Below are 26878 nucleotides of genomic sequence, written 5' to 3'. Positions count from 1 at the left end.
TCACAGCTGTTCCAGGAACAGCCCAATAATAAAAAAACAACAACAGTATGATATTTTATTTTTAAAGGCCGGTCCCCTTTCACATTATTAGTGAGGAGACACAGAGACACACACAGAGAAGGGCGCAGCAAGCCAGATAAGAGGGAAGGTTTTTTTTTAAACCCCCCCCACGTGCGCTGCAGCTGTTGAACTTCTGCCTGCCAAACCAGCTGTTCCAGGAACAGCCCAATAACAACAACAACAACAACAAGAGTATGATATTTTATTTTATTTTGAAAGGCTGGTCCCCTCTCCCATTATTAGTGAGGAGAGAGAGAGAAGGGCCGGTTTCCTTTTTCCCGCCTCCCGGCGCAGGGCGGGCCACTTCCGGCCGGGCGCGTGCTGCCGCCCGGACGCCTTTGGCGGCGGCCCCCCGCCGCCCGCCCGCCCGGAAGTGCGTCGTCGGTTGCCGTCGGTTCCGGGCGGGAGCGCCGCGAGCCAGCAAAGGACGGGGCAGGACGGGGCCTTGGCTGCTTCGCTGGGCCGCGCGGGGGTTTCTTTCCCCCCTTTCCCTCCTTCCGCGGGGCTCTTTTCCTTCCCTCAGCCCCTCGGGGAAGGCGAGTCGGGCGGCGCGGGCCTTTCCGCCTGCCGGGGCCTGGGCCGAGGGCGCTGGAACTTTCTCCCCTCACGCGGCGGGCGGGCGGGCGGGCGGCTGACGGGGCGCGGTTTCCGCGGCGGGGGGGGGGCGCGAGGCCTCCGCTGCTGCTGCTTCTTCTTCCCTCTCCCGGTAATGGCTGAGGAGGCCTGAGGAGAAGGAGAAGGAGGAGGGATGGATCCTGGTGGCGGAGGCGGCGGCTGCCCGGGACCCGGCACGGGCGGAGGCGGTGGCGGCGGCGGCGGCTCGGGCGGAGGCGGCAAGCCCAACCTGCAAGTGGTGTACCAGGCCGTGCAGGCCCTGTACCACGACCCGGACCCCAGCGGCAAGGAGCGCGCCAGCCTCTGGCTCGGGGAGCTGCAGAGATCGGTGAGCGGCGGGCGAAGTGGGGCGGGGGGGGTTGGGGGAGAGGGGAGGGGGCGGCGAACCGCCTCCCCCCCATGTGGGGGTGGGGGTGGGGGAGGGGAAGGGCAGACCAGACTCACCAAAGGCGCATGGGGAGCCCCGGAGGAGGGAAGGAGGATTCCCCAGGCAAGGGCGCACGTGGGGGGCAGAGGGCCAGGCGTGGGGTGGTTTTTTTGGGGGGGGATCGGGGAGGGTCACGAGAGAGTCGTAGTAATAATAACAGTGGGGGGGGGCAAACGGCCAGGCGTGGTGGTGGTCGTGGGGATTGGGGAGGGTCGAGGTGGGCCATGACGACAGGACGGGGAAAGCTCAGAAAGTAGAATAGTAGTAGTAGTAGTAATAATAATAATAGTGGGGGGCAGAGGGCCAGGCGTGGTGAGGGGTGGGATTGGGGAGGGTCACGAGAGGGTCGAGGCAGGCCATGGAGACAGGCAGGGAAAGGAGCTCAGGAACGGGAATAGTCGCAGTAATAATAATATGGGGGGGGGGGCAGAGGGCCAGGCGTGGTGGTGGTGGTGGGGTGGGATTGGGGAGGGTCACGAGAGGGTCGAGGCAGGCCATGGAAACAGGCGGGGAAAGGAGCTCAGGAACGGGAATAGTCGCAGTAATAATAATAATAATTAATAGTTGTGCTCTGTCGCCCCAAGTCGCTCGGGACGGATGCAGCCAGGAAGGGGCTTGGGCCTCCTACACACGGGATGGGGGTGGAAGGGTCTTTGAAGCCAAAGGGTCAGGCTCCTGTTCAGAAGGACCCTGTGGGATTGGGCCGAGGGGGACCAGGAGGAGAGACCCTGGGAGGGAGGGATAAGCTGGGGCTGTTGGGTCTGGGCAGGAGAGGGGCGTGGGAAGCAAGTGCCAGGGCAGCCAGAGGCAAGGAGGGATGCCAGAGGGTTGGGCAGAGGTTGGGTGAGCAAAGTAGCTGCAGGGGATTCTGGGAGGGTGCCGCTCGGAAGGCTTGACGGGGTGTGTGTGTGTGTGCAGGCCTCCAGGGACGTTGGGTACAGGAAGCGGCTTTGGGATATGAGTAGACGTGGGGCTTTTGCAGAATGCCGATGAGTTCCCATGCAATGAGTTTTAAGGCGGCTTCTTCCGAGGCCTTGCAGGGTCCCGGGCAAAGGTGGGTTCCTGAGTAGTGGCTTCTCAATCCAAGCGCTTCCCTTTCTCTCGTGCTCCCAATTGCATATGTAAGGGGACTGGCTCGCACCTTCACAACCGCCCACACCCAGCACCCTTTTTCATTCTACTCCTTTTGCAACCGCCGCAGCATGGGTGCTGGAGAAGTAGGCCCGGAGGCTCATTCTGTAGATGAGTAACCGTAGTCCTCTTTGGAGAGCTGCTGCTGTTTCCTTGGTGCGCGAGAGAAGTTTCAGGCATCGGATTTAACTGGCTGTGCACTTTGCGGTGCAAGTCATGGCACTCCTCTGCAGAAGAGGTAGGGATTACAGTTCAAAACGAGTGCTTAGCTTGATCCGAGCCCAGAACTCATTCTGAGGAGTTGAAGATGTAGATACCGTAGACGTAACTGTTGTGACAGATCTCTTGGCACCGCGCACGGATTCTTCAGCACTTGGCATGGATTTATGCAGAGCTAAGCAAATGTGTGTGTTGTCAATTCGTGCTGTGCCATAAACATAAAAAACTGAATCATGGTGCTAATGCTTCTCTCAAAATAAACCCTGGTTTTAAAAAACACGCAGAGATACTTCGCTGCAACCTGTGTAGTTTGACAAGCTGTTTGGATTAAAAAGCAAATCTTATTGATTTGGGAGTGTCGGTCATGTCCCTTGTTGTAGTACACTGCTTAAATCCCTGAGGCTGTGGAAAAGTCTCTCTTGGCCTCAGTCCTGATGGTTTCCCTTATCTCTAATTTTTGCCATGGTGCGTTTCTGTCCAGCTGCTCTGGGTTGTGACACCAGGGGGAGACTTAACTTCCTTTTATTCCTCCCAGCGGCAAGCCTGCATGCCTGGATTATTCTGAAACGGGCCTGGTTTGTGTTGTGGTAGCTTATGCAAGTTCCCTGCCTTTGAAACTCTAAGCCTGCCTCTGACTGCTCAGAAGCCCAGGCTTCATTTGTGGAGGGTAGGAAGAAAATCTAGCCCCTTTTACTTTAGCACGGGCCTTGAGCCTGCATTTTTGCCAGGTTGCGAAACTCAAATGTGTGTGAGATAAGGAAAGCTGCTTGTACTTTGCCTCCCTCTCCTGGTCTTGCAGTTTCTCCCTGGGAAGCTGTAAGTTGCTTTCAGAGACCAGAGCTACAGGTTTCGCCTGAGAATTTGAGGGATTCCATGCAGGGCAGCAGCTTGGAGCCAAAGGAGCCTGAATGGTTACTGGCTTCTTAATAGCTTGAATGCAACTGATCTCGTCCTGATTTCTTCTTTGCCCGGCCTAAGGAGCTGGGAGGAAGCCACTGCAGTGGGTGGCGGAGTGTAAGGTAACTTCTCCCTGCAAATGTTGATAAGGTTCGGGTGCATTCTTGGGAGTCGCGCCCATGTCTAAAGATAGTTGCAAAGCCAGTGTGGCCCAGTTAGACCTGTCTTCTAGCCTTCCATGGACCCATTTTCACTATTTTAGAGCACCAGAAATTCCACGAAACAAGTGGACTCCCTTTTGGGGATTACCGTCAATATGAATGTGCTAAAGCTCTGGTATGCAACTAGTTTTACTGCAGGACTACTTTGGGTACTGCTCTGACCATGTGGGCTATAATTCCCGTCCCGTCCCCCAGCTCACTTCTGGGAAATGCTATTTATTTATAGGATAGTTATTTTATTTTGCTTACTTATTAATACATACAAAACAGGAACTCAAGGTACATAGTTCTCCTTTTCCCCATTTTATCCTCACAACAACCCTGGGAGGTAGGTTAGGCTTAGAGTGGTGACTGGCCCCAAGATCATCCAGTTTGATTCATGGCTGAGTGGAGATTTGAACCCTGGTCTCGCCTGGCCCAGCACTCTAACCACTGCGCCACATGCATATAAACAACGCTCATAACATATATTCCAGGGCAATTCACAGTCAAAATTCATAAACAGTATTCATAAATAATAATCCATAAATGAAATAATAACTAGTCAGTTGTAAAAGCACTGAAAGTTCTTCAACGACAGTAGAATTACATACTAAAACAGCCAGTGTTTAGAACTTGTTGAATCGTAATTTTAAAATATTCTGGGCGCAGCCTCCTTGCACTTCTCTCGCCTCTGGGTTTGCAGCTTTAGGGCCCAATACAAAGGACTGCCCATCTCAACAAAAAAAAATCCCATTTCTGGTTTACTGCACAATGCATGCCGGGCCGGTCTTCTGAGAAAGTTCTTACTTTGCTTTTCTCTCCCGCAGTCATTCAAGGAGGACAACTGGTGTGCCACGGGGCTCTTGGGACGCTTCTTAAACCCCAAATCTACTCTTTATCTTTCAGAATCATGTGCTTTGGAGGATTTAGGCTTGTTCAAATATCCTACAAGTAGGGAAAGTGTCCAGCTGCGACATACAGCAATAATTGTGCCTTTTGGCATCTTAATGACTGACATATTTATTGTGATACAGTGGTACCTTGGGTTACAGACACTTCAGGTTACAGACACTTCAGGTTACAGACTCCGCTAACCCAAAAATAGTACCTCGCGTTAAGAACTTTGCTTCAGGATGAGAACAGAAATCATGCTCCGGCGGCAGCAGGAGGCCCCATTAGCTAAAGTGGGGCTTCAGGTTAAGAACAGTTTCAGGTTAAGAATGGACCTCTGGAACGAATTAAGTTCTTAACCCGAGGTACCACTGTATGTGCTTTTGTAGGTAAGGAAGTGAGTAAAGGATAGACCCTATCGGATGGGAGGGGTTAACCCTTCCATACTAAAAACAGGCATGTGTTTGAGTCCATTTTAAGGTATCTAAAGGAGAAATAGAAAAAGGTAGGTTCAGGCATGCCCATAATTCATATGTGTCATTTTTATACATGCGTTAATATGAGTGCATGTGCTTACCTGGTAAATCCTCCCGCTAAATCCAGTGGAGCTTATTTTCCAGTAAATGTATACAGTAGTAGGTTTACCTTTTAAGGTGGCCAAAGACTTTGCTCCAGTTAACTAGAAACACAAACAGCCTATGTTCTAGAGATGGTACGTTAAAGATGCCTCCCAAGCTGAGAATAAGCTTAGTGGCTTAGACTCACAGAGTTGGAAGGAAACCTGAGGATCATTTAGCTCGGGGGGGGGGGGGTGTCAGACCAGCAACCTCAGAACCATGCACTAACCAGCCAAGCTGCATGAAATAGCCTGTGAGCCAATGTCTTTGTTTCAAATCTTACCTTTGCTGGAAACTCGCCTGGTAAGCTTGGACAAACCGACTTTTCTTTCAATCTTGTCTCCCATACATTTTTATCCTATCCCTTCCCCTTGTAAGTGTGGGCAGTATACAAGACACACCCACCCACCCCAGGCTTTAATCCTCATAACTCTGTGAGATGGGTTAGACCAGGGGCAGCAAACTTTTTCATCAGGGGGCCAGTCCACTGTCCCTCAGACTATTTTTATTTTGGGGTGGCGGAAATGAACGAATTCCTATGCCCCACAAATAACCCAGAGGTGCATTTTAAACAAAAGCACACATTCTACTCATGTAAAAACACCAGGCTGGCCCCACAAATAACCCAGAGATGCATTTTAAATAAAAGGACACATTCTACTCATGTAAAAACACGCTGATTCCCGGACCGTCCGCGGGCCAGATTTAGAAGGCGATTGGGCCTCATCCAGCCCCCGGGCCTTAGGTTGCCTACACCTGGGTTAGACCGAGAGAGAACATAATCTCGCATAAATTGCAAGAACCTCATTGGCACCTAGCCTTTGGAGACCTAAGTGGCTGAGGGCCCAGGCACCTGGAGGAACGTGGGACTCATAGAATTGCAGCGTTGGAAGGGATCACAAGGGTCATCTAGTCCAACCTGCCATCTCCCCCGCAATGCAGGAATCTCTTGGTTCCTTTATTTATTTATTTTGTATTTTCGCCCTGATGATTCATTGCTGCTGTCCAGTGTAAGAGCTGTCCTCGCAGGATTGGGCATCACCCTGGCATCGCCTCTCTTCCTCTCACCTAGAGGGGCAGACATGACCGAAGATGAGCAATTGTCGTGAGTGAGATGATTGAGCAAAAATGCTGACTCTGGCACGTCGAGCCTTTTCTGTTCTGCATGCCGGTATTTTGCTCTTTGTTCGATTCTGTTCCAGTTCTGCTGTGCAAAGAACTTTATAGCCGCTCTTTGATCGCGCGAAACGCTGTCCCATGGAACTTACTGGCGATCCAAATCAGTCTCCCTTAGCTTGCTGCTATCCAGATGTTTGGAGCTGCAACTTTCACAATCGATTCTGGGCACCATGGCCATGTGGATGCAGCCGTGTCACTTGTGTGGGTTTGCCCGTGGTGCTTCCCATTTGGCTGAATCAGAAGAGTGCTGTGTTAAAAGGTCCGTCCTAGTAGGCAGCTGAGGTGCGGCTGGCCCTCCACATTGCTGTTGTGGCCGGGAGAGGTCCTTGTCATCCCCGCGAGAGCCTTCCTTGTTGACGTCCAAATCCTGGCCTCCAAGTCCAAATCTCTCTAGGCGTTTTGTCTCCTAGACTTCTCCCTCCATAGGGAATTTATAAAGGTAAAGGGACCCCTGACCATTAGGTCCAGTCGTGGCTGACTCTGGGGTGCAGTGCTCATCTCGCTTTACTGGCCGAGGGAGCCGGCGTACAGCTTCTGGGTCATGTGGCCAGCATGACTAAGCCGCTTCTGGCGAACCAGAGCAGTGCACGGAAACACCGTTTACCTTCCCACCGGAGTGGTACCTGTTTATCTACTTGCACTTTGATGCGCTTTTGTACTGCTAGGTTGGCAGGAGCAGGGACCGAGCAACGGGAGCTCACCCCGTCGCGGGGATTCGAACCGCCAACCTTCTGATCGGCAAGCCGAAGAGGCTCAGTGGTTTAGACCACGGCGCCACCCGCGTCCCCTCCACAGGAAATACTTTCCCCCTTTTTATAGTGCCATCTAAGCCCATTGCACTTGGTTAGAGGACAGGTCCTCTCTTCGATTGCTGGTGTGAGCAGGAGGGTTGGCAGAGGCGCCGACCTACTTGAAGGATCCCGTTTCCACTTTCAGGGAAACGAGACACTCTTGCCTGTGGAGAACTCTCTTCCCTTGGTTCTCCCGTATTCACTTTCAGGTGTCGCCCTGGGCTCTTTTGCGCATTTGCCTGCCGGGTGGCTTTCAGGACAAAGCCAGGCCTCGCAGCCTCCAGATTAATGCATTTTCTGCAGCATTTTGGACTTGCACAGGAGCAAGTCAGGAGGCGCTGCAGAAGGAGGACATTCCACTCTGTTCCCAAAACTGGTTTCCATTCAAGCCCTTCAATGTATTTTTATTACTCCTAATCTGTTGAGAGGGTTGTGCACAGCGATCCGGTTTCATTCTTGTAGGCAGGCGGTGCAAAGGGTTTTGCAGTATTTAAGAGGAAGCTGGGAGGGGAGCGGTTGGGACCCAGACATCCCAGTGAAGAGAGGCGCTCTGTTTGCAGTGGTGACCCTGGCAGTACTCGGGCCTTACCTGAGAGTCACCTGATGTGGGAAGCCACCCCCCCGCTCCAGTGATTGGCTGCCGGTTGCAGCCCCTTAGTGTTGGGGGGGGGAAAAGAAACTCTGCACATGCTCAGAGCTGCTCTTCTCACAACAGTTGCTGCATATGTTGCAGAGTTGATCTCTAGCTCTGAGAAAGATTCTTGAGTTTTTCTTTTGAAAGGCCTTGTTCGAATTATTCCCTGTGTCGAGGAAGGGTTAGGTGGGGATGGAGAGAAATGTCTGAAAATAAGAGGAGAGTGGCGAGGAGAACAGTGCGTGGGAGAAACTAAAAATCAGGTGTCGGCTAGATGCCTGGGGAAGAAGATACCAAGTAGAAAAATAATAAAAAATTTCGTCTAGCTTATAGTATCCTGGATTGAAGTATTTTATTGAAGGGTTCACCTGTCCCCCTTGGGCTGAAATCCTTTCAGAGTATCCTCACCCCTCTCACCAATGGTTTAGGCCAGGCATGTCCAAAGTCCGTTTCAGGGGTCTAACCCGGCCCACCGGTCGGTTTAATACGGCCCCTAAAAACTTCAATCCTAAAAAAAGGTCAACAACTTTGGTCGGCCCCCATGGCCTTTCACTTCATCGTATTAGGCCCAGACAACCATGCTGCTCCTCCAGGATGCTATAAACTAGACGATTTGGACCACAACTCCCAACACAGTGTGCCGGCTGGCCCAAACCAAAGAGCTTAAGCAGGGCATTGCACTTTCCCCTCTATTCCTCCCGATTCCCATTTTGTTCCAACTAACCACTAACATTTCATGACTACTGAAGATGCAGATGCTGTTGTCATTAGGCTGGGTTTTTTGTTTAAATAGATACTGTGAATTTTGGATTTATTTACTTTTTGTGCTTTGCAAATCTGCCCCCTCTTGAGCACACTGATAACCTCCCTCTTGTTTCTCTGTAGCACAGTTTTTACTCCCGTTTCGGCCGACACCCACCACCCGATTTCACTACTGGAGGCAGTGATGTGTTAAACAAGAGCAACCCAGAACATTTTGCCTCCCTTTTTGGAGACTCACTCCAAGTTGGCATAGGCCAGGGGTTGGCTCAGTGGGCCAGAGGCCACTTTCTATGCTCGTAGCCTCCATGGTTACTTGCCCAGGGCAACTAGACAAAAGTGGCTCTTTGCTAGCTGCTGTGGCACATTCCCCACCAAGGGCCTCTTCAAATGCACTTGAGTCAATGGTTCTCTTCTCCTCCTGCACGAGACATCATCTGGTGGCTCAACAATCTTCCACAGGGTGTTAGAAACTCAGATATATAATGCAATCGCCAAATGGCACCTTGCATCTAGGTTACAGTTGCCACCACGGAATGCCTAGGTGCCATTTTCTTTTGCAGTGAAATTATTATTATTTTGTTTCTATATTTCTTTATATTTTAAAGGAAAAAAATCTCAAAGCAATTTACAACAAATTATAACTTCAAATAAAACAATCCAGAATAAAACAAATTCAAGCTTCAAGGAAAATATTTCAGATCTTTTCCTAAGGGACATTTTGCTTTCCCTATGTTTATTCGCCTACTAATTTATATAGCTACCCCTAGCAGAAGTGGATGCGGGTGGCGCTGTGGGTTAAACCACAAAGCCTAGGGCTTGCTGATCAGAAGGTTGGCAGTTCGAATCCCCGCGATGGGGTGAGCTCCCTTTGCTTGGTCCCTGCTCCTGCCAACCTAGCAGTTCAAAAGCACGTCAAAGTGCAAGTAGATAAATAGGTATCTGGTGGGAAGGTAAACGGCGTTTCCGTGCACTGCTCTGGTTCGCCAGAAGCGGCTTAGTCCTGCTGGCCACATGACCCGGAAGCTGTACACTGGCTTCCTTGGCTAGTAAAGTGAGATTAGCGTCGTAACCCCAGAGTCGGCCACGACTGGACCTAATGGTCAGGGGTCCCTTTACCTTTACTGTAGCAGAAGTTCTCCAGGAAGCCAGTGTGGTGTAATGGCTAGAGTGTCGGACTAGGACCTGGAAAATCAAGGTTCGAATCCCCGCTCAGTCATGAAGCTCAGTGGGTGGCCTTGGACCAGACATAGCTGCCTAACCTACCTCGCAGGGTCGTTGCTGAGATTGACTGAGGTGTGTGTGTGAACCATGTACGCCTTGGAGAAAAAGGCAGGAGAGAAATGCAACGAATAAGCTCTTCTGCTTACCTGCATAAGAAAGCCGGAGAGGTCAGCCAGATGGAGAGGTCAGTTTTGGATCTGGCGCCCACAGATCACATAGTCGCAATTGGACCCACACCAATTGTGCCTGTCTAATTTCTAACACTGCTCACATACTCAGGATCTTGCAAGTTATGACCTTTGTTGATGCATCTGCTGGCATTTTTATGAAACCTTTTGAAAAATCTTTCCTGTGGTTGGTGATTTTGGGCTTTCATAATGGCCCCTCTCTTCCTTCCTCTCCTCGACTGCCTGTTTGGCCCAAAAGTTGAGAAGCAGCGAACTTTCCTTAAGTCCAATTTCTCCTCTTGGAACGCTTTCCTTGCCATAAGACATGACAGCATTAACACTGATAGTCTTTCTGAAGTTTGGTTGTAGTCTGAATCAGTTTTGCCCTTGATGAATTCATTTCAATTCACATTACTGTTTTGAAACGTTCAAATCGAAATCGCCTCGGATGTGCTTAAAACTGGTTGTCAACTGCTTTGAGAACATGGTGGCGTGCCCGGGAAGACGGTTTATAAATCTCCAAACCCATAAAGGAGAAGTAAATTATGTTCTTCCCCAACCAAGACTGTGACCTGGGGGCAGCTTTGAGCGGTCTTGTGGTCTCCCCAGGAAGCAGGTGGGCAGCAATCCCCACAACTAATGGGGATACCCCAAATCTCAGTCTTTCAGCCAAACGCAGAAGAGTGCAGCAGGTTGCTTTCTGGAATCTAAATAGAATTGTGGTACATACATGCAATCTACCCTCCTAAAACAGTTAACAGTCGCTTTGGGAATTGGGTTTCTAGTGCAAGGTCTCCTTGTCCGAAAACTCATCAATATTTCAGCTCCATCCTCCAAATAGCTCGTTTGCCGCAAATAAACTTCCCGTGGTGATTCCTACAAACTTTCCCAAGGCAGCAGCAATACATTTTTTTTTTTAAAAAAAGCCCAATTTCTCTCCTGCTGCCTTTTTTTGTCTGTTTGGTATAACCAAATCAGTAATTTTTGATATAATTGTAAAAACTCCTCTGAAGATTTATTCCAAAAATGAAACCTTCATCTGGTTGCAAATATTAAGATTATAGCAGCAAGAATGAGTCTTTCTGTAAAAAAATGTTTTAATTCAAATCTTACTGACTGCTGATTTAAATCGTGATTTAAACCGATTTGATTTAAATCAAATCCACCTTGCTTTCAACTCTATGATTTTGTGACCATTTGTCTTGCTGGCTGATGGGAACTGGAGTCCCCTTTGACTTCCCCTGAGTTCCTGTGTCCCTCAATGATGCTTGCAACCTTACAGTGGTGCCTCGCAAGACGAAATTAATCCGTTCCGCGAGTCTCTTCGTCTAGCGGTTTTTTTGTCTTGCGAAGCAACCCTATTAGCGGATTAGCGCTATTAGCGGTTTAGCGGATTAGCGGCTATTAAACGCTTAGCGGATTAGCGGCTAAAAGGCTATTAGCAGCTTAGAAAAAGGGGGGGAAAGCGGAAAAAAATCGGAACACTCGCAAGACGTTTTCGTCTTGCAAAGCAAGCCCATAGGGAAAATCGTCTTGCAAAGCAGTTCAAAAATGGAAAACCCTTTCGTCTAGCGGGTTTTCCGTCTTGCGAGGCATTCGTCTTGCGGGGCACCACTGTATACGATTCCTTCTGCAGGCTGAAGTGACTGCTTTCATTTCCTCTCCCTTTTTTGCAGTTGTGGTTGTTGTTTAGTCGTGTCCGACTCTTTGTGACCCCCTGGACCAGAGCACGGCAGGCACTCCTGTCTTCCACTGCCTCCTGCAGTTTGGTCAAACTCATGCTGGTAGCTTCAAGACCACTGTCCAACCATCTTGTCCTCCGTCGTCCCCTTCTCCTTGTGCCCTCCATCTTTCCCAACATCAGGGTCTTCTCTTCTCATGAGGTGGCCAAAATCTTGGAGCCTCAGCTTCAGGATCTGTCCTTCCAGTGAGCAGTCAGGGCTGATTTCCTTCAGAATGGGGAGGTTTGATCTTCTTGCAGTCCATGGGACTCTCAAGAGTCTCCTCCAGCACCAGAATTCAAAAGCATCAATTCTTTGGCGATCAGCCTTCTTTATGGTCCATCTCTCACTTCCATACATCACTACTGGGAAAACCATAGCTTTAACTATACGGCACCATTAAAAGGGATCAGATCTGTCAGTTACAGTTTTATATGCTGTACAGTCACGGTGTGTGTGTGTGTGTGTGTGTGTGCATGCGCATGCGTGCCAGCCCCTTGGATTTATTCATTTTTCTACATCTACTCCTTCCCTTTTTCTTGAGGACGGTGTTGTAACATCCTGCCTGGGACTGGAAGGATAGCGAGATGGGTGCAACAACCTTGCCTCGGAAAAGAGAGTGGGTGTGAAGGCTTGTGTCGTGGGTGTTTCCTCTTTGCTTTAAAGGATAAAGGAAGTCTTTTCGTTGGTTGTTTGTATTGTTGCATTTTATGCTCACTGTATGTTATGTTCATGTTTAATGAGGGTGGATTTGTGTATTGGGAGGGTGGGGGTTATGTTGCAAATAAATTTCCAATAAAATAAAAATAAGAAAATAAAATAGAGAAACACAACTCATTCTGCACTCCATCCCAGGTAGGGAGGAGAAAGCTGTCCCCACTGTGCCAAAATGAACAATAGTCTTACCAGACTTGTAGGGCGTTCCCAGGAGGAGAAGGAAAGCCGAGGTTTGTGTCCATGCAGCACGGTGTATGAGAGCTGCACGGGTCCCTGGCAGAATAGGGGCCAGAACTGGATGGTTATGGTGGTCAGAGTTGGTTGCACACCAAGATCTGGAACCCCAGAGCCCTGCCGTCCGGGGTGAGGAGGAGAGATCAAGGTCCAGGGTTGTAAAGACTGCGGAGAGAATAATTGGGTGCACTCTTCCCACCCTGGATCAAATCTATGCTTCCAGGTGCCATAAGAAAGCTGCAGAGATAGCGCAGGATAGTGCGCACCCCAGAAATGATCTCTTTCAGCTTCTGCCTTCTGGAAGAAGGTCCAGGGTTATAAAGACCAGGACTAGCCGCCTGAGAAAAAGTTTCTATCCAAATGCGATTTTGGTTTTAAACGCAGTGTAAGGTAGTCTCTGTGGGAGTATATTGTATTTAATTATGGGGTATCAGAGTTTTTAGGGGGCTAAACAGGTTGGGATAGCAGGCTTGTTGGCTTTTGAATGTCTGGTGTAGATTTTTTTCAATTTTGTTTTTCTGTATGGGACAGTGACAATAAAGATTATCGTATTGTATCGTCTGGGGCAGCCAAGTCCGGGCATGCCAAGGAGAGCCAAGGGTGGGAGCCAAAGCCGTCTACCCAAGGAGCAGGAATTGGGGGTGGGGGGCCACGCACAGAGCAGGCGCTTGTGCATGAGGCCTGGTGGTCTGTTGCCCAGGAGACTTGATGCTGGCCTCAAACAGACTTGCTACTAGTTTTGCATTGCGCCCTATCTGACAGCTTGCTGTAGAGCAGGGATTCCCAAACATTTTGGGGGCCCTGCTCCCTTGGCTGGTTCCATAAACTCATCCCCAGCACACCCTGGCCTATGAAAAGCATAGTTCAGAATAGTAGTTGGCGCAGCCCACTAAGGAAGTTCATAACACAGTGAAAACAGTAACAATCAATTGCATGCTTATTCAAAATGCTGTTAAAACTGTTTAATTAATTCAGCAAACTGGATGGACTCAATCCAGCTTTTCAAAGTCAGATCTTTACATCTCCAGTACTTTGCTGTCTCCCCCATACCATTCACTTCCAAATCTGGGGCACCTACTGGGATAATAACTAAAGATCTAATAATTGAACAATAATAACTAAAATAATACAAGTTTTTAGGGTCTTTTGGGAGATCGGGGAACTCCTTCGCTGGCTGTCTTTTGCAACTGATCTATGAAACAAGTTCTTTGGAGCTTGAAGCTGCTGATAAACACCCACCCACACCACACCTGCCTTTTTTGCCCTGATGGCATCCATTCCCCCTTTGTCTCGCCCCAAGGTCCACGCTTGGGAGATTTCGGATCAGTTGCTGCAGATCCGGCAGGATGTGGAATCGTGCTACTTTGCCGCTCAAACCATGAAGATGAAGATCCAGACCTCGTTCTACGAGCTCCCGACGGACTCTCACGTCTCGCTGCGGGACTCGCTGCTCACCCACATCCAGAACTTGAAAGACATGTCCCCTGTCATCGTCACCCAGGTGAGCAGTGAAGCCCACGTTTGTGGGGGGAGAGCGGCCATTTCAGAAGGCAGCCACCAGCTTGCATGGCTTTTAAAGGGGGCTTCATGGAGGGGTATCTTTTATCGGTGGTTACTGGCTGGGTTGGTTTGTGTGCTGCCTCCACTGTCAGGTAGTATGCCTCCCATTGAAACCAGTTGAACAATACCAGTTGCTGGAACAACCAGTTGTTGTGCGCGGGTCCTGCTTGCATCTAGTTAGCTACTGTGAGAACAGGAGTCTAGACTAGATGGGACGCTGGCCTGAACCTGTAGACCCATCTGATGTTCTTTTAACCTTTAAAGCCCTATACGACCTAGGTACCTATGGGACCGCCTCTCCTGGTATCTCCCACGGAGGACCTTACAGTCTTCAAACAAAAACATCTTGGAGGTCCTGGGCCACAGGGAGGTTAGGCTGGCCTCAACCAGAGCCAGGGCTTTTTCACCGTTTTCCCGATCTGGTGGAACGCCCTGTCCCAAGAGACTAGGGCCCTGTGGGACTTGACATCTTTCCGCAGGGCGTGCAAGACAGAGCTGTTCCACCTGGCCTTTGGCCAAGGCACAGTCTGACCCCCTCCTTTGGTAATCCTCGCAGAACTCTGGCCCAGTGTTTGCCATTAATTAGATTTTGATTTTAGAATGCTGTATTACTTTACTGTTGTTAGCCACCCTGAGCCCGGCCTTGGCTAAAATATTATTATTATTATTATTATTATTACCTATTGGCCCTGGCAGCTCAGTGGACTCTCAAAAGGTAGCCTTCCTCTTCCTCAGTCTACCTCCGAATGCCAGTCTGGTGACTGGGGAACAACAGCAGACACCTGCCTTTAGCCTTCGTGTCTGTCTTGGGGGCTTCCTGGCTATTTAGTGTCAAGCAGGGTTCTTGGACCCGATTGACCCCTTGGTCTGAACTCATCCAGCAGGCAGCTCTTGCATTAACTGAAAGCCAGGCGCAATTGCAGCGGACCGTTTCTTGCGGTGGAGGGCTACATCTTTTATTTTATATAATTTTTATTGAATGATTTTATGTTACAAGAAAATAATACAACCATAATACCACTAAATTAAGAAATAAAAATTACATACATCAATATTTAATTTGTTATTTACCGTCTTATTTCCTCCCAAACATTCCATACAAAAAGACGCATATGTACAGACACATACCCACCCACACAAAATGATAATAATGAAAGTAAATATTTCCCCCCCTTTTATTTTACAAAATCTTTTCTTCAACTTGGACTTCCTGTCAAGTCCCTTTGCATATATTTTATCTTGCAATCGAATGTACACAAAACAATAAACCTTTCTATATAAATTTTCCGATACATTCTGAAAACATAATAAATCCTTAATTGTTATCCACCTCCTTTTACTTCCTTTGTCACTCGAATGCTAGCACGGAGTCAAAACTATTATTGTATTTTTGAACATATCTTCTATAACCATCCCATTTTCCCACAAATATTTGCTTTGAGTTTCCTCTGAGTTTCCTAGTCAGTTGAGCCGTCTCCACCAATTCCTGTAATTTGATTTGCCAGTCTGTTATTTTTGGAGCCTCGTGGCCAAGGGAAAGGGGAGCTACATCTTTTAGCTGGAAGCGCCTGCCTTTGACTTGTGTTCTCCCACCGCCTCTCTCCCCCTGCAGCTTGCGTTAGCCATAGCAGACCTCGCCCTACAGATGGCCTCCTGGAAGGGCTGTGTGCACACACTGGTTGAAAAGTAAGTGGCTCCCTTTACAAATCTCCCTCTTCTCCCCACTCCCCACCTCCAGTTAAACCTTCTGTACCCTGTAATAGTTATGCAAAGTGCTGAAGACATGAGATGGCCCTGGGTGTGTGAAGTGGTAAACCCAGATGAGGTGCTTCTGTGTAAAAGCAGATTCTCTTGGGGTGGTGGTCGTGGGCTGCCCTTCTGGGCCTTCGGAAACGGCTTCCAGCCACGTGGGGAGCTGCGTGTCACAGGTGGGAGAGGTTTAGTGGGTCTGGGGACTGCCTGTTGGTTTGTTCGTGCTTTGCTTTTTCATGCACATGGTTGCGTTCCGACTGACAACCTGAAACTTAACAGAAAACGGTGAAGAGTAAAATCGATTTAGGGACGGCTTGCTTAGTAAGAACAGCAGCACCTCCAGCCTTTGCTCACAAACAGGCAGCCATCAAAGGTGTATTCAAGCTAAACAGTGTTTGTGATTTTTGTCAAAGTGGGGAAGGGCAGAGGCTAAATGATGATCTGAATGGTGGGGGCTAGGAACCACCACTGACAAGGTCCTGCCCCACATACTCGCTAAGGGTACCAGTATAGGAGCCAACTCCTAGGGGCTAAGGTCCCTTTTGTCCGTACGACTGAGCTGAAATGGCTATTCCTCCGGCTGTATCTTCGGAATGTCCTCTGACGGTGATTAACGACCTAACAGTCCAGGAAAAAAAAACACCCCCCTCTTCTCCTTCCAAAGGTGTTCAGTAATTTTAGATGATGAAAGTTGATCCTTTACAAACAATTTACTAAACTCTAGCTTGCCATGTCTTTGCTTTAATCTTTCTACAAAAAGCGGAAGGCTGACTTCCTGTTTAGACCTTCCCGCTTCAGTGCCAAATTAAAGGAATTTCTTAGTCCAATTTTCCGTTCTACTCACGGGTCGTTGTTTAGAGTCCAATTGTCCACATTTAACCTACTCATGGGTAGTTGTTTTTGTAGCCAAATTGTCACAGGAAAAAGGTAGCGCTCTCCGGTAACGGCTGTGCGGCTTCGCTCCACGGAAGAAGCAGTTGACTCTCAGCACCCCGCCGCTTGCCCCGCTTCGCTCTGGAGCCCGTAATCGGGTTCCTTTACAAATTGGGGGGGGGGCGCAAAAGGTGCCTGCCGAGTCCCATGGTGACAGGCTTCACCCGCCTGTGATTTTTTAAAGGGTCCCCGCTTCGCCGTAGCGGAACAGACCCGATTTCCGTAGAGCCAGTCCCTCCGGATCAGAGGGAGTCCGCCATTACCAATGGCGCCACCCCGGAAGTCTGAAACTGTATTCTTAAGCCAGCCTGTTGTCTATGCAGAAACTGGCTTGACCGAATGAGAATATAGGTTACAGCTGCGATAGGTAAAGGTAAAGGGACCCCTGACCATTAGGTCCAGTCTGGCCGACTGGGGTTGTGGTGGTCATCTCACTTTATTGGCCGAGGGAGCCGCCGTACAGCTTCCGGGTCATGTGGCCAGCATGACTAAGCCGCTTCTGGCGAACCAGAGCAGCGCACGGAAGCGCCGTTTACCTTCCCGCCGGAGTGGTACCTATTTATCTACTTGTACTTTGACATGCTTTCGAACTGCTAGGTTGGCAGGAGCTGGGAGAGAGCAACAGGAGCTCACTCCATCGTGGGGATTCAAACCGCCGACCTTCTGATCGGCAAGTCCTGGGCTCTGTGTTTTAACCCACAGCGCCACCTGTGTCCCTTTAAAGCTGCGGTAAAGAGTCCAAATTATTTCAGAGCTGAGAAGCAGTATTCTCAATCTCATTGGAAGACAAAACCAGATAGATTAAGGGGGGGGGGAGTAACCTGGACAATTGCAGCTCTGTTATTTGCCACGGAGGCAGGGGTGCAAATTTGTGTGTGTGTGTGTGTGTGTGTGTGTGTGTGTGTTTAAAGCACGAAAACATGCTTATCATGCTTCGCCCTGCTCTTGCATGGGACTTCCAGGATTGCTTAACTGAGCTACTGATCAAGTCCAAACCTGCATAGCATTAAGTAGTTCTTAGGCAATCGCCCAGGCTCTTTTGCCCAGCTAGGACAGCCACCCTCTCGAATCGGGGTCAAGAACTTGGGGGCCCCTATTGCTGGCGGGCTGGCGGGGGGGGTACCCCTAGCAGTCCCCTTTCATTGCCATCTCACGTTTCTCCTCCCTTCCCTTCCCCCAACGCTCCCCCTCCCTCGCCCTGGAACCCCAGGTACAACAATGACGTGACCTCGCTGCCCTTCCTACTGGAGATCCTGACCGTGCTGCCGGAAGAGGTCCACAGCCGGTCCCTGCGCATCGGAGCCAACCGCCGCACTGAGATCATCGAAGACTTGGCTTACTACTCCAGCACAGTGGTCTCTCTGCTGGTAAGCAGCCAGGAAAGAGGGAGGGCCTGGGAGCCGGTTGGGTGGAGTGGCTGGAGAACTCGGCGTGGAGGTGGGACGGTCTGGGTTCAAATCCTCACTTAGCCCTGGAGTTCAGTGGGCGACTTGGGGCCTCTCAGCCTTGTCTACCTCCCTGGACGACTGTGAACTTAAAGTTGCATGCTCCTGGGGTGTGTGTCTGTGTCTAGGGCCTGATACCTCATAGGCTGCCTGCACAGTAATGGGGGGGACACCTATTGCTTTCCTTTTTCAATTTATTGAGATTTTTCAGCTTCGCAAAAATTACATAGAATTGTAGAGTTGGAAGGCACCCCAAGGATCACCTAGTCCACTCCCCTGCAAGGCAGGAATCTCAACTAAAGCATTCATGGCGGGATAATAATAATAATAATAATAATAATAATAATAATAATAATAATATTTTTACCCCGCCCTCCCCAGCCAAGACCGGGCTCAGGGCGGCTAACACCAGGTATAAAAACAATTGATTAAAATACGACTTAAAAACAAGATTAAGTACAGCATTAAAATGCAGCCTCATTTCAGTAGAAACTCAAATCAAAAGCTTTTTGGGGATGAAAACGTCAAATCTTCACCAAGGCCAACTATCCAGACTGGTCCTACGTGGGCCAGAAAAAAGCCAGGGAAGTCCCCAAATAGGAGTTCCATCACAGAAGGAAAAAGGAAAGAGGGGGAGGGGATCAAGTTGATTCCAAGCCAAAGGCCAGGCAGAACAACTCTGTCTTACAGGCCCTGCGGAAAGAAATCAGATCCCGCAGGGCCCTGGTCTCATGAGACAGAGTGTTCCACCAGGCCGGAACCAGTGCTGAAAAGGCCCTGACTCTGGTTGAGGCTAATCTAACTTCCTTAGGGCCCGGGACCTCTAGGGTGTTGCTATTTATGGACCTTAAGGTCCTCCATGGGCCATATCGGGAGAGGCGGTCCCGTAGGTACGAGGGTCCTAGGCCGTATCCAATCTGTGCATAAAAACCTCTGAACAAGAAGAGTACAGGCATGTAAGACATAGCTACGAACCTAGCTCCAGTGCAGTGGTGCTCGTGGATGCACAGAAAAAGGACAAAATCCAAACAATCATGAAGGAAATAATAAAAAAATTCCTTCCAGTAGCACCTTAAAGACCAACTAAGTTAGTTCTTGGTATGAGCTTTCGTGTGCATGCACACTTCTTCAGATACACTGAAACAGAAGTTGCCAGATCCTTCTATATAGTGAGAAGGTGGGGAGGGGTATTACTCAGAAGGGTGGTGGGAATGGGAGATTGGCAGATAGCTGAGATGAGCCTGTTGACGACTCTTAACGACTGCAATAGGTCTTGCTATTTTACTACAAAGGAATTTCAGAAATAGACTGGAAAGAGAAGCTGCTGAATTGCAACTCATTACCAAACTTAAAACCATGGAGAGACCTGGTCTGAACAAAGACATTGGATTCTTATCTCATTATACATGACTAAGCCATTTTTCACCTTCTCACCCCTTGCCTTTTCCTGTAAGACCTATTGCAGTCGTTAAGAGTCATCAACAGGCTCATCTCAGCTATCTGCCAATCTCCCATTCCCACCACCCTTCTGAGTAATACCCCTCCCCACCTTCTCACTATATAGAAGGATCTGGCAACTTCTGTTTCAGTGTATCTGAAGAAGTGTGCATGCACACGAAAGCTCATACCAAGAACTAACTTAGTTGGTCTTTAAGGTGCTACTGGAAGGAATTTTTTTATTTTGACTATGGCAGACCAACACGGCTACCTATCTACTAATGAAGGAAATACACAGGCAGCAATATGAAGATAATTTATAGGTTTTAAACTCAGAACCAAAACCGTTCAGGTTGTGATGCCTGTCCACAATGGGGAGATCTGGGGGGAGGATTGCTCCCTGTCTTCTCAAAAGAAACTCAAGAAGCAGAGACCAAGTGACTTAAAGTCACGTTTTAGATGTAACCCCTCTTAAGTTGTCTGTTACGCTCCGTAACTTTTTCTACAACCCCTAACTGGCATGACCATTGCTTTTTGATCTCCCATCCAGAACTAGCACGTTGGCCAAGTTTACCCGCCCCCCCCCCCCATTTATTTATTTTGGTGCTAGAGTATCCTGGAGAATCCCAGCCTGGATGCCACTCTCCAGGTCAATTAACTAAACATTACTCAGTCAATTAACTTGGGCGCTGCAGCTTTCCTCTTTTGCCTTAATTCTTCGTCTAAAGTTTTGGTTGATTCCGCTCATCGATTAAGGGAGTGACGGCTTTCAGCCCGCAATGAAATAGTGGCAGCTTTTTTCAAAAAGAGGATGAGCTTTGAGGACAAACGGGATGAGGGCAGGATGTGGCAGGACTTTGCTGGGCAGCCCTCCCCCAGTTTAAAATGGAGGGGATTCCCCCCCCCCTTCCCTTGGCGCCCTGCCGTGATCCAGGCTCAGTGTTTGACTAAGACAGCAAAGCTGCTGAGGCCAGCATGGTCTCTCTCAGCCTCCCTGCCTGATTTTGCTGAGGCTCCACTTTTGAGTCACTCGGGGTGAGCTGGAATAACTTGCCCACTGACCGACTGTCTCTTGGCACCATGTACTTCCTGTTTGGGTCCTTCCTGCATTCCCTGGTTCCCTCTGTGAATCCCACTTCAGACCTTGGCTGCTTTTCTGTCTCTGCTGTCACTGAAATAGGGGCTGGCAACCTTGAGAGATGTTACGTTAGACAGAATTCAGACCCACCCCCCCTTCTCGGAAAGCTGCCCAGGGAGGGGCAAGCGCTGGCAAAGAGCAGCCCTTCTACGATGCATGATATATGATATCTTTATTGTCATTGTCCCACGCAGAACAATGAAATTGAAAAACTACATAAAACATTCAACCCCCCCTAAAAACTCTGAAACCCCATTTTAAAATACACTATACTATAGAGACCCCTTATGCTGCGTTTAGAACCAGAATTGCATTTGCGTAGAAACTGTTTCTCAGACGGCTAGTCCTGGCCTTTATAACCCTATACCTTCTCCCAGAAGGCAGAAGCTGAAAGAGATCATTTCCAGGGTGCGCACTATCCTGCGCTATCTCTGCAGCTTTCCTATGGCACCTGACAGCATAGATTTGATCTAAGGTGGGAAGAGGGCACCCAATTATTCTCTCTGCAGTCTTTACAACCCTGGACAGCATTGTTTTTCCCCTGACCGTGCAGCTCCCAAGCCACACACACAGACCATAAGGCCCCCTTTGGCGTGCAGCTGCCATCAGCCAGCACAGCTTGCCCTACTGCAAAACAGCTGGAGGGCACCTGCATGGGAGCTGCAGATTGCAGGCACTCACACATGCGCAGATTGCATTGTTGGGGATGTGCTGAGCACCATCAGCACCACTGCGAGGTCTCCCTAGCCCCCTCTCCCAATTTCCCTTTCTTCCCTGCAGATGACCTGCGTGGAGAAGGCGGGCAACGACGAGAAGATGCTGATTAAGATCTTCCGCTGCCTGGGCAGCTGGTTCAACCTGGGCGTCCTTGACAGCACCTTCATGGCCAACAGCAAGTTGCTGTCGCTGCTCTTTGAGGTTCTGGTGAGTTTTCCAGGGTCCCTCCTCTCTCGCAGAGGGCAGCCTGGCACCATGTCAGGGGACAATGGCATCGGGGAGGCCTTCAGTGCAGCCTTGGTTGCTGCAGAGGCTTCATCTGGGCAGATCTTGAAGGGAGAGCGGCCCAGTCTTGCGCTAGGATACAGTCAGCGACTGAAATGTCCTGATGTGTGCATAGTGCTCTCTTTCTCTGTTTCTGTGCCTGCCTGCAGCTTACTGCATGTTCACAGAACAAGAGGGGACTCCCTCTGCAGTGGAATGCACTGGAAAGAACCCAAAGGCTGTCTAGTCCCACCCTCTCTACTGGGAGGTAGACCACCAGAGCATTTGCACTGCAGAAAAGAGCTTGCAGTGCCTCCTGCAGTCAAACCATGTCTGATGGGAAAAGCAGCGTTCTCCTCCTCCTCCTCCTCCTCCAGCCCACTGTCTCTGCTCTGTTTGATGCAGAAGTGGGGGTCGTGGGGGAATCTCCTTCGAGGGTGGGGGTGCTTTTATAGTAAAGAACTGTCCTGGCTGGGGCTGATGGACTTTGCAGTCCAAAACAGGCCCCGGGTTGGCTGAAGGCTGTTTTTGAAAGAGTTTCACCACTTTCCTTTGATCTGTCAGGCCTTTCCCTTTCCCAGTGTGGTGTAGTGGTTAAGAGGGGTGGACTCGTAATCTGGGGAACCGGGTTCGCGTCTCCGCTCCTCCACCTGCAGCTGCTGGGTGACCTTGGGCCAGTCACACTTCTCTGAAGTCTCTCAGCCCCACTCACCTCACAGAGTGTTTGTTGTGGGGGACAAGGGAAAGGAGAATGTTAGCCGCTTTGAGACTCCTTTGGGTAGTGATAAAGCGGGATATCAAATCCAAACTCCTGCTCTTCTCCCCCCCCCCCCCAAGGCTTGCATCTTCCACCCTCTGTATCCTGGACCACATTTGCCTCACTTTACTTGTTCCTTGGTTGTCGTCTGATGCTGCCCTCTGCCCTTCTTGCATTCTTGCTTTTTGGACCCCTGTTTGAGCAGGTGGTCTCGGGTCATTTCTGCGTTCCGTATATCTGTTCGTAGGCTACACAGAGGTTACACAGGAGTCCTCGTGGAAGGAAAGTGTGCATAACCAAAACCCGTCTCTCTCTGTGTGCTTGTGCTGGGGTGGGGTGGTGGGCACGGTCTGGATGAGATCTCTGCAGCAGAGGATTAAGCCCAGTTCCCCCTCCCCGGTGCCTTTCAGCAACAGGACAAGACGTCGACGAACCTGCACGAAGCTGCCTCCGACTGCGTCTGCTCCGCGCTCTACGCCATTGAGAACGTGGAGACCAACCTGCCCCTGGCCCTGCAGCTCTTCCAGGGGGTCCTGACGCTTGAGGCAGCCTACCACATGGCCGTGGCTCGCGAGGATTTGGACAAGTGAGTTGCCGGAGTAACCGTTTACGGGGAGAGTGGTCTGTGCACGGCAGGTTCAGGAGAGGAAAGATCGAAGGCACATCTGTGCTGGATTTCTGCTTCCAGTTTTCAGTTGTATTGTGTTTTAAACATGCACACACACACACACACACACACACACACACACACACAGGTTTTAGCAACCCAAAGAAGTGTTCTCATTTGGATTTGGGACTTGGAACAGTACAGCTGCTCTGTCCTCTCCTGCTCTCCACTGCCTGCTTCTGAAAGATCTCTTTCAAAAGTGGGATGTGGTTTTAATTTGTACACTGCCTTTAGCTAATTCATGAGCGGTGTTTTTTTTTTTAAAGCCTTTCAATCATCCTTATTTATTAACGCACACCCAAATCCCCCCCTGGCCATATGGAACTAGCTGTCTGTGTCCTAGGATCCTGAGCAAAGTTTCAAGCAAGAAGTCCCACCCTGGAAAGGGCACTCTGTCTCTGCACTGTCAGCCGAAGTTACAGGGAACCAGGCAGAGGGCCTTCTCGGTGGTGGCACCCGCCCTGTGGAACGCCCTTCCACCAGATGTCCAAGAAATAAACAACTATCGGACTTTTAGAGGATATCTGAAGGCAGCCCTGTTTAGGGGAAGCTTTTAATACTGGAGGAATAATTATATTTTAATATTCCTCTGGGAGCCGCCCAGAGTGGCTGGGGAAACCCAGCCAGATGGGTGGGGTATAAATAATAAATTATTATAATAAATTATTATTATTCCTGTTAAGAAATGTACGCTCTGGCTAGAGATGGGAAAACCAGAAAAATTGGGGGGGGGGCAGGTTTTCCCCCAAAGCCATTTGGAAAAAAAACAGAAAAAAATCTAGTTTCCTGTCCCCCCCCCCAATTTCCCCCCATTCCCCCCCCTCCGGCGTTCCCATCTCTAGCTCTGGATTTTTAAAAACTACGTCATTCTGTCTAGATATTTAACACTCTTAAGCTGTAACTATGCGCTATGTGAAGAACTACTTCTTTTTATCAGTAGATAAATCAGTAGAGAGGGAGAAAACCTTTTCTCTAGCCGCTTCCTCTGTTCCATGCTTAAGTTTATAAACTTCTAACGTGGCACCTCTTACCCGCCTTTCCTCTAAATTGGAGTTGCCAAAGGATTGAATGCAGACCGGGGTCTCTCCTGCAGAGCTTGTTCCTCTTCCCATTGGGCGGGTGGGGGGCTGTGGCAGCCGGCGCAGATGGGGGAGCAGGAGACAGTGGTAAATATGGGGAGGGGGCAATGAATGACGTTGCCCTTCCTGCCTGAGGTGGGCATTTCCATGGCAAAGGCTGTGACTTGCTGACTTGGACCGCTGCTTACCCCTCATTTTTCTTTTCCCTTCAGAGTTCTCAACTACTGCCGGATCTTCACGGAACTCTGCGAGACCTTTCTGGATAAGATTGTCTGCACCCCAGGCCAAGGCCTGGGGGACCTGCGGACAATAGAGCTGCTCTTGATATGCGCGGGTCACCCGCAGTACGAGGTAGGAAGGCAGCCCCTCGTTGCCCCTTCAATTTCCGGGTTGTTGGCATGGTGGAGGCCCCTGCAGGGCGGGCCATTCAGGCAACAGGAGGGTGCTGGGTGATGCTGTGTTGCACAGAGAGAGAGAGAGGGAGAAACAGTTTAAAAGGGTCTTCTGATATTGGTATGGAAAAGGTAAAGGGACCCCTGACCGCTAGGTCCAGTCGTGGACGACTCTGGGGTTGCGGCGCTCATCTTGCTTTATTGGCCGAGGGAGCCGGTGTACAGCTTCTGGGTCATGTGGCCAGCATGACTAAGCCGCTTCTGGTGAACCAGAGCAGCGCACGGAGCGGTACCTATTTATCTACTTGCACTTTGATGTGCTTTCAATCTGCTAGGTGGGCAGGAGCTGGGACTGAACAATGGGAGCTCACCCCATACTAAAACAAACAAACAAATGAGGTCCGGCTCCAAGGGCCTTCTGGTGGTTTCCTCCCTGCAAGAAGCGACATTACAGGGAACCAGGCAAGAGGGCCTTCTCGGTCATGGCACCTTCAGACGTCAAGGAGATAAAGAACTACATAACTTTTAGAAGACATCTGAAGGCAGCTCTGTATCTGGAAGTTTTTAATGTTTGATATTTTACTTTGTTTTTATATATGCTTTGAGCCAGCCAGAGTGGCTGGGGGTACGATGATGATGATGGTAAATTTAAAGAAAAGGTTTTTTTTAAAAAAATGCTAGGAAATAAATAATAAATAAATAAATGGGTCTCCTGCCCATGACAGGTGGTGGAGATTTCCTTCAACTTCTGGTACCGGCTGGGGGAGCACCTGTACAAGACGGAGGACGTTGTCATCCACAGCATCTTCAAGGCCTACATTCAGAGGCTTCTTCACGCCCTGGCTCGGCACTGCCAGCTGGATCCGGACCACGTATGTCCGCCTCTCCTTCCTGGCCCCCAAACACCCCTGCGCCTCCCTTGCACTTGGCCCACAGGAGGGGAGCTGGTGGTAGTTATTTACACTCCCTGCCTCCCTCTTCCCTCCTTTGTTTTCCTCTGCTAGGAAGGAATCCCCGAGGAGACGGACGACTTTGGCGAGTTCCGGATGAGAGTGTCAGACCTCGTGAAGGACTTGATCTTCCTGGTTGGCTCTGTGGAGTGTTTTGCCCAGGTGAGAGGGGAACAGGTTGGTCTGGCGTGGTCCGAAATGCCGCTGGCGTCTCCTGGCTTTTGAGGGTGGCTTGGGTGGAGGAGTTGAAAGGGCTTCGCTTCCAGAGAGCCAGTGTGGTGTAGTGGTTAAGAGCGGTAGTCTCGTAATCTGGTGAACCAGGTTCATGTCTCCGCTCCTCCACATGCAGCTGCTGGGTGACCTTGGGCCAGTCACACTTCTCTGAAGTCTCTCAGCCCCACTCACCTCACAGAGTGTTTGTTGTGGGGGAGGAAGGGAAAGGAGAATGTTAGCCGATTTGAGACTCCTTAAAGGGAGTGAAAGGCGGGATATCAAATCCAAATCCAAACTCCTCTTCTTCCCAGTGCATGTCTGCACATTAATTCCTGCTTTTGTAAAGCTTGTTATTTATTTTTAAAGGGTGGAATTCAGTGTAGCACTAAGGTGATCGTTCCATGGTTGCTGATCTGTGGGGTTCTCCCAGTCCTCCAGAGCAGATTTGAGGAAGAAGGGGGCAGGAGTCCTTTTGCTGAGCTAATACAACTCTGTAGTGGATTCCGACCCAATGTGGTTTATTTCATAATTTTAATGATTTCCGCTCTTTTTCAAGTCTGCCTTTATTGCCATTTTCAGTGACTGCTTTATAGTGTTTTATGTAAATTTCCTTGAGCAGGGGTTCCCCAACTCTGATCTGCAGACCATCAGTGGTCTCTGAGCTTCGTTCAGGGGTTCGTGGTGTGTGTAAAAATACAAAACCACACAACACAGCACATTACAATTGCTACAGTGGCAGAAAAATTATTAAGTGGTTTGCCAAGACAGTTAGTGATTCCCAAGTGATCCATGAGATAAAAGGTTTGGGAACCAATGGCTAAAGAAGATTATTTCGATTGAGCAGCATATACATCTTGCTAAATAATTTTTTTTTACAAAGTACAACCCATGTTCACTGGCATGCCTTATGTTGGTCCCTGGGGCCCTCTTAAAAGCCATTTTACCCTTCTGTTTTCCGCAGACACGCATCCACTTTGACTGCATTAATTCTTTTCTGCCCTTGAGGTCCAAAACCCTTGATCTGCTCCTCTTTCGAACTGGCCGGAAAGTCCACCCTAACAGTGACTTTATGGTTAAAGTGCATCCAC

At 49.5% G+C, this 26878-nt stretch overlaps 1 protein-coding gene across 3 annotated transcripts in view; it reads left to right on the top strand.

The window, feature by feature from the left end:
- Positions 1-430: 430 nt before the first annotated feature.
- The window catches only part of TNPO3 (transportin 3), a 45051-nt gene continuing 18603 nt past the window's right edge, over positions 431-26878 (top strand). The window contains exons 1-9 of one of the 3 annotated variants that reach the window (XM_083461063.1): positions 431-1003; positions 13787-13987; positions 15659-15732; positions 17942-18098; positions 21532-21675; positions 22900-23075; positions 24448-24586; positions 25353-25499; positions 25632-25739. In XM_083461063.1, coding sequence (XP_083317189.1) covers positions 809-1003; positions 13787-13987; positions 15659-15732; positions 17942-18098; positions 21532-21675; positions 22900-23075; positions 24448-24586; positions 25353-25499; positions 25632-25739 — 1341 coding nt within the window. In that variant the 5' untranslated portion in view covers positions 431-808. The remainder of the gene's footprint in view (positions 1004-13786; positions 13988-15658; positions 15733-17941; positions 18099-21531; positions 21676-22899; positions 23076-24447; positions 24587-25352; positions 25500-25631; positions 25740-26878) is intronic. The other 2 variants (XR_014516118.1, XM_083461062.1) reach the window with 2 other exon arrangements.

Source organism: Podarcis liolepis, assembly GCF_965112155.1.
Source record: "Podarcis liolepis genome assembly, chromosome: 10".
Lineage (NCBI taxonomy): Eukaryota > Metazoa > Chordata > Lepidosauria > Squamata > Lacertidae > Podarcis > Podarcis liolepis.
The sequence above is the reverse complement of the archived record's forward strand: the minus strand, read 5'-3'. Positions and strand labels throughout refer to the sequence as shown.